Source organism: Gopherus flavomarginatus, chromosome 2, assembly GCF_025201925.1.
Source record: "Gopherus flavomarginatus isolate rGopFla2 chromosome 2, rGopFla2.mat.asm, whole genome shotgun sequence".
Taxonomy (NCBI): domain Eukaryota; kingdom Metazoa; phylum Chordata; order Testudines; family Testudinidae; genus Gopherus; species Gopherus flavomarginatus.
Window position 1 is genome coordinate 256,030,790 of NC_066618.1, and position 14,155 is coordinate 256,044,944.

The 14,155-nt window shown below is 40.4% G+C and overlaps 1 protein-coding gene across 1 annotated transcript in view; it reads right to left on the reverse strand.

The window, feature by feature from the left end:
* Positions 1-1,077: 1,077 nt before the first annotated feature.
* The window catches only part of TRIQK (triple QxxK/R motif containing), a 210,396-nt gene continuing 197,318 nt past the window's right edge, over positions 1,078-14,155 (reverse strand). Inside the window, exon 6 of the mRNA XM_050941457.1 lies at positions 1,078-1,146. Coding sequence (XP_050797414.1) covers positions 1,093-1,146 — 54 coding nt within the window. The 3' untranslated portion in view covers positions 1,078-1,092. The remainder of the gene's footprint in view (positions 1,147-14,155) is intronic.

Consider the following 14,155-nt stretch of genomic DNA (forward strand, 5'->3'; position numbering starts at 1 on the left):
TTGAAAATTCAGGGCCTGATGGCCCATGTTCTGAGGGCCAAGACAAGACTAAGAGGGGCATCTTAAATAATATGAGGAGGGGAGGAGGTGGATTGGGGTAGATGGTTTTATCTTCCTTTTCCACTGGAATACTGTGGGTTTTAATATTCCCACAGAATAGGAAGGGGTGTATCTTTGTGATTAGTAAGTAAAGAAGAAATAGATAGGTAGGAAACTATACTGGTTGTTTCTCTTCTTGCCATTTGGCTTATATTGGAGGAGATTATATTACAGGATATGTTTACAGGACTTTACAGGACCCAACACACATTTATTAGGCCAGTTAAGCTCTTTGGACTGCCCTATTTTATGGTACAGATATATACATTCAGGACAACTACAAAGGAGCAATAATTTGTACACTGACTGGATCAGGCAAGCAAGAACCTATACTTGATGTATTCTGTTTGCCAGTGGGAAAGAATAGTTCCCTACTGAGGAACTTAATTGCATTTCCCAACCCTCTGCAAAGATTTGCAAGGTCTGAGTGAACAAAACATGTAAATACATAAATCTGATGTATTGCAATCCTTCCTCCTCCCACTCCCATCCCCAATTTTGCTTTGCCATTATAATTTACTCTTCAGACATATTACAAGTAAAACCTCAGAAACCAACTTCAGGCCAGATCAGACTGTTCTGCAATCAATGAAGTTACAACAAGGGTAAGATGGCCACTAATATCTAGAAGGAAGAAGTTCTGACTCCTTGACATGATACTAATATGTTACAACAAACCCTCTAGACACAGGTATTTGTATCTATGCATATATACCCATTTCAAACATCATTTTATTTTAATAAGATGAAACAAGTGGTACTGCTACTAAGGCTAGTAAGTATTGATTCACAAGACACTCCATATAGGAAAGACTCTAGATGCCTGGAACAATATTATAAACAAACAGACATTAATTACATGGTCTGGCAGAGGTGCTTTTCTTGCATGCTGCCTTGTGATGTGGCACAGCACTGTAGCAGCCCTGACCCAGATTCCCCCATGGAATCTTCAGCACACTTCAGTTATGGATGGCGTTTAGCCCTCCAGCCCAGTCATGGAGAGAGTTCAACCCCTTCTGGGCCAGTGGAGTCTCCCAAGTCAAAGTCCTATAAAAACCATAAACCAAAAGAACCGTCAGTCTTGCTAGTAAAGATTAGCACAAGTTACATTTGTCCTGGGACAGCTTTAAATTATAATATTTTCCATTGCCATGTTCCCAATTTCTTTTGCTTTAATGCATCAGATTTGTTTTTTGGAATAAAGCCCACCTCCTTTTCTGCTGACTCTGCCCTCTTTCCACACTATTTGAATGTATAACTAAACAAAGGGAAGACAACCTGAAAGGCATAAGAAAAGAGGTTCAGCAAACAGGCACCAACACACACTGCAGACCACTTAGAATACATAAGTAGATTCTGTGTTTTTTCCAAGTAAGCAAGCAAAAAACAAGTGTAAATAACATGAAATGCTTTTATGGGTTGAGCACTATAAATAGAAAATATTCTACTTCAAGTTCTCCTAGTAGAAACCCAGAGAGACTCCTCTTTACTCTGGCAAAAATAAATAAATAAATAAATACATAAATGTTCATTAAAGAATTTTAAGAGGGTCTGCCTTGCCCATTTTATATATTTTCTATTCAGAATGAGTGAAATTGGCACATCATTCCAAAAGCTGAAGCAGATACTTATTCAAATAGGATTTCATTTATAAATATTGCTGAAGGCTTTTATTTTTTCCTCCACATTTGTCCTGTTTCCATATATTGTTTTCCTACATCAGTACCAGATGTACAGTAAAGGCATTCACACACACATAAATACACACACACACACACACACACACGCACGCACGCACAGAGCACCTCTGCTTGAAAATAGCTAGCATACAGCATGGTAACATACATAAGTAACTCATTGGTATCTATGTGGGAACCTAAATAGACTTGTCTTCCTTATTAGACTTAATTAGATTTAGGCCACAACTGCCAGTTAAGTTGTCACTTTAATAAAGAACTAAAGCATATGGATCAAATGAACAACTTTCATTAAAATTAGTCTGTCCTAGCTCCACTTTTCCTAAATGTTATGCTACGTATTAAAGGCAATATTTAGTTTCAGTTTTATCTTGAAAAGATTGATTGCAAAAGGTAAAATATAAACCCCAAGAAAAAAATCAAGGTATATTTGAAAAAATTCTGATGGAGTGTGGCACATGGTATTAAATGACCACTATTTAGTAGACAGAAGGGAAAGTTTGTGCTAACGAAACAGAATATATAGCTCAAATATCTTTAGCTCAAATATCTTGGTCACTCTGGGATGCAGAGAGGCTTGTTGATTGGTTGAAATGTACATATAAAGCAGTATAGTTGTAAGAAACTCTGTCTAATTCAAGATTCAGAAGCCTGCAGAAAATCCTAAAATAGCAAAGGCTAAATTTAAAAAGAAAAAAATTACTTAAACCTAATCTCTTGTCTGAGCATGATCTAACTGACTGGAGCTTTCTAATATAAATTTTTACATAATTGAAACTCTGATATAAGTGGCACTTCCTTTGGCATGATGAACATCTTCAGGGAGTAATAAAATGACAACTTTAACAAAAATTCACAATTCCATTCATCTGAACATTGTTCAAATATTTCTGCATGTGCTTTCACCTGTGGTGTCCAAACTTCATTTGACTTTGTTAGTGGAAGTTTACTCAGCAGAATGGTTTGACAAAAAAACAGAACATGAGATTGCCTTAAGGTATGTCTACACTAAAATCGGAGGGGTGAAGTGAAAAAAATAGATTGACAGAGCAAGAAGAGTACCCGGAAGTCACCTACTACAGGATAGGCCCAACAAAGAAAATAACAGAACGCCACTACCATCACCTTCAGCCCCAAACTAAAACCTCTGCAGCACATCATCAAGGATCTACAACCTGTCCTGAAGGATGATCCCTTACTCTCACAGATCTTGGGAGACAGGCCAGTCCTTGCTTACAGACAGCCCCACAACCTGAAGCAAATACTCACCAGCAACTGCACACCATACAACATAAACACTAACCCAGGAACCTATCCTTGTGACAAAGCCCGATGCCAACTCTGTCCACATATCTATTCAGGTGACACCATCATAGGATCTAATCACATCAGCCATATCATCAGGGGCTCATTCACCTGCACATCTACCAATGTGATACATGCCATCATGTGCCAGCAATGCCCCTCTGCCATGTACATTGGCTAAACAGGACAGTCTCTATGCAAAAGAATAAAAGGACACAAATCTGACATCAGGAATCATAACATTCAAAAACCAGTGGGAGAACACTTCAGCCTCTCTAACCACTCAGTGACAGACTTGAAGGTGGCAATTTTACAACAAAAAAAACTTCAAAATCAGACTCCAAAGAGAGACTGATGAACTCGAATTAATATAGGAATGGTTGGGCCATTACACTAATTGAATCTATTTCTCCATGTTAAGTATCCTCACACTTGGTATGGGTCATCTCGATTATCACTTCACAAGCTTTTTTTTCCCCTCCTGCTGATGATAGCTCATCTCAGGCCACGTCCAGACTAGGAATTAAAATCGATTTTAGATACGCAACTTCAGCTACGTGAATAACGTAGCTGAAGTCGAATTTCTAAAATCGAGGTACTCACCAGTCTGGACGGCGCGGCATCGATGTCCGCGGCTCTCCGTGTCGATTCCGGAACTCCGTTCGGATTGATGGAGTTCCGGAATCGATGTAAGCGCGCTCGGGGATCGATACACCGCGTCCAGACTAGACGCGATATATCGATCCCCGAGCAATCGATTTTAACCCGCCGATGCCGCGGGTTAGTCTGGACGAGGGCTCAGTTGATTGGCCTCTTACAGTGGTATGGCTACTTCCACCTTTTCATGTTCTCTGTATGTATAAATATCTTCTTGCTGTATGTTCCTGTCTATGCATCTGATGAAGTGAGCTGTAGCCCACGAAAGCTTATGCTGAAATAAATTTGTTAGTCTCTAAGGTGCAACAAGTTCTCCTGTTCTTTTTTTTAAGAGTGATTGTAGCTTGTGTGAGTATAACCAAGCTAACGTCATCTAGCTAGTTTGGGTACCATTAGCAGTGGAGTTATGGCTGCATGGGCTGCAGCAAAGACTGTATGAGCCTGCCAGGGACCCTGGATAGATATTCATGCTGCCACCTGCAGCTTCGCTGCTATTGGTACATGTGCTTTAATCACACCTCTGCCTGCAGAGTAGACATACCTTAAAGGTGTAGGAGGCATGCATCTACATTCATCTTGACTAACTCTTTTGCTTTCTAAAGAGTTGAAAAGCAAAGACTTGGGGCAAAATCTATAGGCCTGGGGCCTTGTCCAACTATTGCTAAAGTCAGTGGAAAGACTCCCAATGATTTCCATGAGAGCTAGTATTATCAACCATTAGGAAAGTTTTGTAAAATCTCCCAGCATAGCTCACGCAAGTTCAGCTTCTGTGACAGAAAGCAGACATCAGTTGCCACAGCATTTTAAGCATTGAGTTGATTAGACCTTGTCTGAGCACTACTATGCTAGGGATCTCAACATTGCTACTACTGAAGGAGTTGATCCAATGAGAGCAACAAGGGGAATTTTTGCAAAATTTCCCTGGTGTAGACTAGCCTATACTTACCAGCAGGGCTGATGCAACCATTTAGGCGACCTAGGCGGTCGCCTAGGGCGCTAGGATTTGGGGGGCGGCATTTTCTTCAGCAGCCACCGCAGTGGCGGATCTTCGGCCGCCCTGGTCGCCGCCGGCATTTAGGCGGAGGGAGCTGGGGCAGGGGAGTGCAGGGAGGGTCACCTGCAGCAAGTATGGGGGGGTGGGGGCAGCACGCAGGGGAACTCCCCGCCCCAGCTCACCCCTGCCCCACCTGCTCCCCAAACAAGCCATGGCTGCTTTACTTCTCCTGCATCCCAGGCTTGCAGCGCCTCAAAAGCTCACTCCATGCAGAAAAGAAAGCTTGGTCATTAGGTAAACTAGCACATTTTGATGTGTGTGGCAGGAATAGGGAAATTTCTCTAAATGTCTTTACATTTCACTAATCACAGGAGAAATTTGCAGTTTCAGGGAGTTAAGGGTTTACCAAGTGATTTCCTAAAGTGGATGCACATGATATCCAGGGAAAATAATGTAAATGGCAAATCAACAGAAAATGCCGAACTCTGGAGAAGTTCTCCTGACTCACCAATCATGTCTCACTTGTAGCTTAGTCTAGGCACCTGTACAAATGAGGGAGCATATGGAAAACAGTGCAAAGCAGATGAACGGAATGAAGAACTGTTGCAAAATATTCTGACAAAATGCTACATAGACCTGAAAGTAATAAACATTCTCCCTGTCCATTTTTTCCAGAAATGTCACATTGCTACAATTTTCCTCCTGAAAATTGGGTTATAAGTGTAAAAAGAACAACATTACAGAAGATGATTGTACAATAATCTACTCCCTGTTTTTAGGCTAAAGTTTTACTCACTGTTATTTTACCCTCCCCTTTTGGCAGGTTTTATGGAAACTAGGATTATGAATCTAAACATTTGTCTGGGCCTTCCAGCCTGAGGCTGCCTCCCTGAGAAGGCTGGAGACCTCAGACATGTCTTAGGAAAACCTGACTTATCCCTTCCACTCTTTTTATTTTTATGTGAAACTTTCCCCTTTTTCCCACTGGATGGTCTAGTGACCAGCTGCCTTCCTAGTTGATATCAATGATACTTAAAACACTGGGCAGGGGAATCAATGATCTCTCTCCCTGAAGCAGAACATGTCATCCAGATCCCTATTGCAAAGTGAAAGAATGTCTGCATCTCGAGATTGGGGGAACTCAAATCCTTTAATAACTTTCCCAGGACCAGACACCAGCGTCAGTTTTTCCTTGTTAGCTTTCCTTAAGAATAGCAGAAACAGGCAAGATTTTTGCAAAAATATATGTACATAGTAAAAATTATGACAAGAACTCTCTCCAAGATAAACAATCCATGGGCCTGTTACCTCAGAGAATTCAGGTATGTAGCATCATACCTAGGTAAATCTGATCTGCAGCTCTGAATGAGTCACAAATTAATGACTTTAACTGTTGCCGCTTTAATAAAATGGCAGATTTCCACTGAAAGAATTCAATTTGTTTCCTTAATTAAAAAAAAATTATAAATCACAGAAATCAAAATTTCTGACCCTGCCTCACAGGAGAATGTTTTCTTTCCTCAAATGAATATTTAGACAACTTGTTCATTTTCTTAAAGCCCTTCTTTTTGGGGGCTGACTTGAACACCACTTACTTGCAAGTCTGCATTGCAAAGCTGCCAGCTAAAAATAACACCCAAAAAAAGAAGTCGTGTTGAACAAGTCAGGGCACCACAGAAGCATTAGGGAATAAAATTCTCTGCACACAGAAAGAGAAAAGTAAAGTTCATGGTCACAATTAAAAATCTGTTCACAGTCCAATACAATATTATAACTATTGGTACAAGCTCACAGCTCTCTCGCAGCAGCTCAAAAAGGAATGTTCTTCTCAGAGCTATGTGCCAGTACTACAGTGTGGATAAAGCCCCAAAAGAGATTAAGTGGCTATTTTCCTAAGCCTGTTCTATTATATTTAGGTTCTGAGGCTGTTCCCCTCCCTCTGATATCTGGGGTGCCTGTTTTAACGATTAGAACAAGAGGCTGGGAGTTAGAGCTATAGTTGTGGGAAACAATTACAGTGGAGCAACCCACCCAAAATTAGTCTGAGAGAGCTTGAAAGTCAGCCCAGTTTGTGAAAGGTTCATAATATAATTGGGTGGTTTAGACCAGTAGTTCTCAATCTTTCCAGACAACTGTACCCCTTTCAGCAGGCCCGATTTGTCTTGCAGACCCCAAGTTTCACCTCACTTAAAAACTGCTTACAAAATCAGACATAAGAATAAAAAAGTGTCACTGCGCACTGTTACTGACAAATTGCTTACTTTCTCACTTTTAACATATAGTTATAAAATAAATCATGACCCCATAGGTTGAGAAACACCAATATACTATATAGAGCAATGTAACCAAGGCATTGTCTGTATGAAATTTTAGTTTGTACTGACTTTGCTAGTGCTTTTCATGTAGCCTGTTGTAAAACTAGGCTAATATCTAGATGAGCTGACATATCCCCCTGGAAGATCTCTGCATACCCCCAGGAGTACATGTACCCCCTGTTGAGAACCATTGATTTAGACCTAAGTTGTTGATGCAGTCTGCCTTCCTCTGACCCTGTAAAAGGGATATGATGATAATTGCCTGTTTAAAGGGGAGTGAAGTGGTTTCATTCATTGTTTGTAAAGTGCTCTGAGATTTTAAGATGGAAGGTGCTGTTTAAGAGACTAATAATGAACAACAACTAGCTTTCACATCTTCCTCACTATTCAGATACCAACTACAAGATAAAGGACCAGACTTTCAAAACTGCACTCACAAAATTACGTGCCCTGTAGTGTATACTTGACTGGTGTATGTGTAAACTATAATGTGACCAATAGCTGATTTGTGAGTGGATATGGGTATATACATGGACAACATCAGGAGTTCTCTGCAATTTGCATAAACACAAGTCAGGGGCACACAAAAAGTGTGGTGTTGCACATCTCAAAATCTGTCTCATAAGATCTACACCAAATGGCTTCAGAGGCATTAAATATGCATGTCTACCTGCATTTCCTTCTTTATTATGACTAATGTTATCAAATCATCCCCCCTCCCCAGCCCCTGCATTCCTTTCTTGGGTACAGGTTGTTCTTCAGCACCTCGAGTTGGTCTCCCATTGCAGCACTACCACTGTGAGGTTTCCTCTGACAGAAATGCTTTTATTGAGCAGGGTCACAATGTCCATCTCAAGTGCTTTCAGCTGGCCTGCCAATATCATAAAACTCACCTTCTTATACTGTGAGTATTTCTGACCTGAGCTAATGTGATTCTTGACCTGTCTAAGAGTGTCTCAAATCAAACTGCTGTCTCTTGGGAGAAGCAGGGTTAGCAAAAATAATCTCAAACTCATTGAATTACCATGGCAGCAGAATAAAAAGATCTGCAGATTGGATACAAGAACACAGAAGATCTCCCCTCCCAAGAGAAAACAGACATAAAGTAACCTGGGAGTGAAACTATATAATTTCCTGTGGGGTAAGTGAGGGTGGTGGAACAAAGGCATCAGGCTTTAAAAGAAGCCCAGCTGAGTTTAATCAGTATCTATATGTTTCTGCTAAAAGAGGACAGAGGACTAGCTCGCCTAGGTTCTTAGCTCTGTCCTTAGCTCAGGTACATTAAAGGGTGACTAAAATGCCTTAACAGTTTTATTGACACTAATCACAGAGGGCAGGATTCTGGCATCTTTACTCACAGCGAGTAGTACCTTAATCCGGTGCAATCAAGTAGGCTGCATGCACAGTTAAATTCGAATCAATGTGAGCAAGGGTGCCAGAATCTGGCCCTTATCAACTTTCACAGTTATGCAATAAAAACAATAAGTAGTAGAAATATTAGTCAGAAAGCCTTGAAAACAAACTCACTGATCTGTTAATGGACAGTTAAGGTAATGAATGTAAATGCTCAGAAGTCAGGAAACAAAGAAGTGAAAGGTCCAAGAATGACCTTTATTAACCCTCTGTGTATTTTTTGCTGTACATTTAACATAATTAACATATTCATGTGGCAGGTTCAGTCACAGAGACTCCCCCTTGGGACTGTCACCTGATGTGCTGGAATTACCTCTGAGCCTGTTTTCCCTGCCAGCTTGGAACTCCAGAACCCTGCCTTGTTGAATCAGATACGCTAGTCTGCTGCAACACAGACCCAGTCTGGTCCATGCCCCCAAAGCTGCAGACTTTAACCAAAAACCGATCAGCAAGTCACCTATCTCCAACACCCAGGCACCCAGTATGTCCCTCGGCCCATGCCACTTCCAGCAGCTCCCATTGGCCTGGAGCAGCAAACCGTGGCCAGTGGGAGCTGCAATCGGCCAGACCTGTGGATGCAGCAGGTACACAAACTGGCCCGGCCTGTCGGGGGCTTTCCCTACACAAGCAGCGTCCCAAGTTTGGGAAACACTGGCATAAAGCATATTAAGTTATATCATATTCACACTCATAAGCATATTTCCATAAAACATGGAGTGCAACGTCACAATTCAGATACACATTTAAAAATCAATCCTAGACTAGAAAGTAATACAAACTGGACCAGACTGTGCCTGGCCCCTGAAGAGGTACGCAAAAGAGAGGAGAGGAACTCAAGGAGCTAATTCAGCTTCCTCAGGTACAAAGAGGGGCCAGCCACAATTGTGGTTTCTGAACTCTCCCAAGTGCAGGGACTGTGGCTTGCTAGGAGCACCAGCTCTCCTTGAGATAGAGAGAGGAGATAAGGCATAGCTGGCAAAGGGAAGAGCGCTTTGCTGTTTTGTGCATCAAGCACGTTCCCTCTGACTGCTAGGAAAAATGTGATGCCTTACCACCTACAGCTCCGACCTGTGACTTAATGGAACTGTCTGTCCCGAGATGTGCAATATGGCTTGCTTTTTTATATTACGATGAGCACCTTAACCATTTCATTGTCTGTTTTTGAGCATTTACATTTGTAATCTTCACATTGCATTAATGTAAGTTTTTGTATTTTAATTTCCTTATTCCTCCCTCCCCCCCACAAGAAACAAACAGCCAAACACTACAAATGCACAAGAACTAGAGGCCTGTGGAGCTTTTAATCTCCACCTAGTGAACACTGAAAGCTCTTGGGCTTGCAGAGATGATAAATTCTACTGGCTTCACCAGAAAAGTTTGGAAGCCCCAAACTTTTGCCTTGAACATTTTCTTAGTAGATATTAGTTATGACACTGCAATTAGTACCATAGCTCAGCTCACAATGCCAGCAGGTGTTGCTACTGCATATGCTTCATGTGAAACCAAGCATTTAAACAAGTGTAACTCATTTTTATTTGTTTGTAGATAACGTAATAGATAAGCCAACCTGGACATAATAAATTGTAAAAATCAGTAGTTTGAAGCTACAGTGATATTTTCAAATGAATTTTAAAATGGCTGAAGCCAGGAGACACTCAGCACCTCACTAGATTTATATAGCACTGCAGGATATTTCAGGTGAAAACAAGTTTTTGTTAATTTTAATTGGTCAGCTGAATCCGTACAATCTGGTTTTAAGAAGTCACTGTTGGTCTAAGACTTTACACATCGTTTTGTCTTAGAGCAGTGCTTCTCAACCTTTTCTATATTGTGTTGCAACAGAAAAAGATGTTAACTGAGTCAAAAAGAAAGGGATTACAATCCACCTGGACCTGTTCATTACTCTCTTGAGGGCCTGACATTTGGATGAAGGATTCATGTATCAGAGCAAATTGTCACATCCAAATTACAAAGCTCTAGGAAATATGATTATTACAATGGACACCATAGTGCTGCTAATGGTACGGATATGATCCACACAGTAAACAGATACTATTTATCTCAGTTGTCTCATTACTAAGTCATAACAAAGTTTACTTAACATTTACCATATAAACATATGATAAAAAACCCACCTATTCTCCTACTGTGGACTTACCCTAAATGTGATCTTTTTCAAGCAGTCATAGCTGTTCAAGCAAGTATGCTTCCTGTAGCTCGGGGTGGAGCACTGGTCTTGTAAACCAGGGATTGCAAACTCAAACTTTGCTGGAGCTATTGCAAAGTGGCTACTTCTTGGAATCACTCTCTTTAAATGTAGTCTTGACTGCACAGACTAGGTGGGTGCATCGAAAAAGCTTCACTTATTTCTATACACCTGTCAGGGATGCTCTAGGTATACTTGGTCCTGCTTCAGAGCAGGTGGCGGGGCAGGTGGACTATTTGATCTCTCAAGCTCTACATTTCTAGGAGTCTATAATGAAAATGCCTGGCTATTGCATTTCCCCCTGGTGCAGGAATTCAGGCTCACCTTAGGGCTTCCCCTTCTGGGATTGATTTTTAGCTGATCTTACTTTGTTTAAACTGTTTTGGTGCATGATTTAATGGAATGTGTGAGCAGAAGGGAACTTGGGACTGAATGCCAAATGGCCGCTTCCCTCCTAAACGCTACAATGCTATTAAAATATTACCAACTGGTACTCAAGATCTTTTTGCTGCAGCAACTAAAAAATAATTTGGATATCAGTTTTTTTGCTTACTGTTGTGTTGTGATTCTTGTCTCTGTTGTCACAAGTATGAATATCAGGTAATGGGCACCATTCATTTCTGTAGTTAGTAGTTTTCCTGGGATGCCAGTGACAGGAGAAATGTATGCATTAAAACAAGCATGATGAAAAGCAGCTCTCTTTATAATTTCAGCCCAGCTGCTGTATTGATGGATACAATCTCTGCCACATGCTCCAGGTGGCTTCTAATGCCTGACTCCCTGCAGAAACCTCTATTTGCACATCTTAAACCACTTATTGGATTTGAACAGGATTTTTTTTAGCCTGAGTGCAGTAACAGTGTTCACTTATGTAATATTTGTAAATCCTGGCTTTACATTTCACTCACCAACTATCTTCAGAGGTATTCAACAGGGCCTTTTTGTGTCTCTGATTCTTGCCTTTTACTTAGAGCCTGTCAACTCTGTACGGCTACAAAATATATTGATAAATGTATTTTCCATCATTGTCAGGCTTAACAATGAAGTGCAACTCAGTTAATCAGACCCTATTGAACAGTGCTTTTCTTTGTTGCAAGATTTCATATAAAATTCTTCTGAATGCTTTGTATTCAAAGTTCACAAAGATTAACCTTTATTCAGGGCTTGCATCTCCAAAGGCTCTAATCAACTTGTCTTCTGTTGTTTAAAACTTCACTTACTACTGTACCAGTTACTTTGAATTATTGTATTTGAGACCTTTATTCTGTGCCAGAATGACTGAATTGATATACTGTAGGCTGCACAATAGACGGCTTTTATAATTATGGATGGGCAGAGAAGATACTAAAGCATACACATTCCTTCCTGTTGTATGTATTGTAACTGTCCAGCCATTTGCATATTTCGTAGGTTTCTAATAAATTTTCAAGTGTTCTCATTTCTCCAGCAAATCTGCATGCAGCCCAGATCTCATATAAATGTTTAAGGGACTTAATAATAAGTTAGTGCACTAATTAGTGGAGACAACAGGCAACACCCATGATTTATAGCAAATGCCCAACAGATGATTATGCTGCTGAACCACAAGTAAATCTTTTTATCAACGAGTTAATTGCACCTCAATATACTTATCATTTTTCTCCTTTACACACACACACACACACACACACACACACACACACACACACACACACACACACACACACACACACACACGTTGGCTTTGAAAGGTGGCTCTTCCGGCAGCTGCAGGTGTTTTTGTTGATAGACACAATTGGTAGGCAGAAGCATTGAATAAACTTCTACACACATATTTCTTTGTTTAGTATGAAATATTATTCTCCACTTGAGTGATGTTTGCATTCCTTCCCAATGCAGTTGATTTGATTTGTGACCTGAATACAATGATACACACACCATTGGTCCAAAACATGGACTAACATATTTGGGATTCTTGGGGGAGGAGGTCATTGGGATAGCAATCTGACCACATCATTTCATAGAGTTTCTGGATATACTGCACATCCACCTTTTGTTTTTTACACTGAAGTCCCATAAGGCTATTAAGCACATAAATTTAATATGAATGCATGGCAGTTGGATTGACACAATAGACGTAAGGAGACATTACTGCCTTTTGGGTCAATAATCTGAGTGCTAAGAAAGATTTATGCCAGACTGTAACAGTTCCTTCTGAGCCTTTACAGTCTGCTGGGTCCAAAATTGACTTTCTGAAAAATGCTAGAGCTCAGTCTTCCAAGTAAAAGATGTGTATTTCAAAATTATTATGCACTCTAAAATATGCGCTAAGTGCGTAAACTACAGACACTCCAAATGAGCTGTTAGGTCTATCAGCTGAGTAATACACAACAAAATACAGATTTAGACAAATAAATACTACACTTTTTTAAAAAGCCTAAAATGCTAAATATTCCAACACACAAACATACTAAATATGTTTGGTTGAGAGCAATGTCTATAAGTCCAGAGGAGCTCCTAAATGCTGGAGCTAGTTGACATTCACTATCCGACCCTTTCCTCAACAACCATTGCCCTTTAAATAATAAACTATGGGAAACATTTTGCCAATATTTTGGATGAGAAAATGAAAATGAAAATATCGTATTTATCACTTTTTGCTTGTCAGTCCCATTTCCCCAATTTTTTTCAGTGGCAAAAGGAAAAAGCTGAGAGAAAGTAGAGGGAAAAGAAATCTCAAAAACTGAAAAAAATCTGGTTTTGGGTGGGTTTGGTTTATCCATCAGAAAACTGGAATTTTTAAAACAATTCTTGAAAAATGTGAAGAACACAAACATTTTAAATTTTTTTCTCCAAAATGTACCATTTTTTTGTCCAGCTCTACTGACTTGTAATCCCAACCCTTGCAAAAGACTTGCTTTATGGCTTTGGGCAAATAGTTTAATCTCTATCAATTCCCCACCACCAACCATGATATAAAAATAATCTTTCTTCCTCTATTCTTTAATTAATATCATTTCATTATTTGCTGAGCATCGACAGTGTGTCTGAGAGTGTTGGTTGTGAGGACTAATTACAAAGGACTAGAGTGACCAACATGTTGGCTATTCTCTTGTAGGGGCCTGGGAATCCAGCATGTTCACACTCAGCTTTTTGTCATCAACAGGAGAGTGAGGCTGGAGCAAAGAATGCCTGGAACTCGGGGATCTCCCAAAGGTCAGGGCCAGCTTGACAGAAACCTAGAGTCTCTGTGCAGATTTGCTGAGAGTTCCATATGTTTTACCTTTAGTCACTTCCCCAAGAATGTCCCTCACGCTGGGGGATTCACGTGACAGAGGATTAATGTTGCCAGATGGTTCAGCCTGTCCTTGACTGGATGAACCCTGATGGCAGCTGGAATTCTGTGTATAGGCGAGTGCTATATTATGACTAATAGGATGCCCTTTGCCAAAAGGTGACCCTGCTCAGGTGTCAGTTATGCTGCATCCAG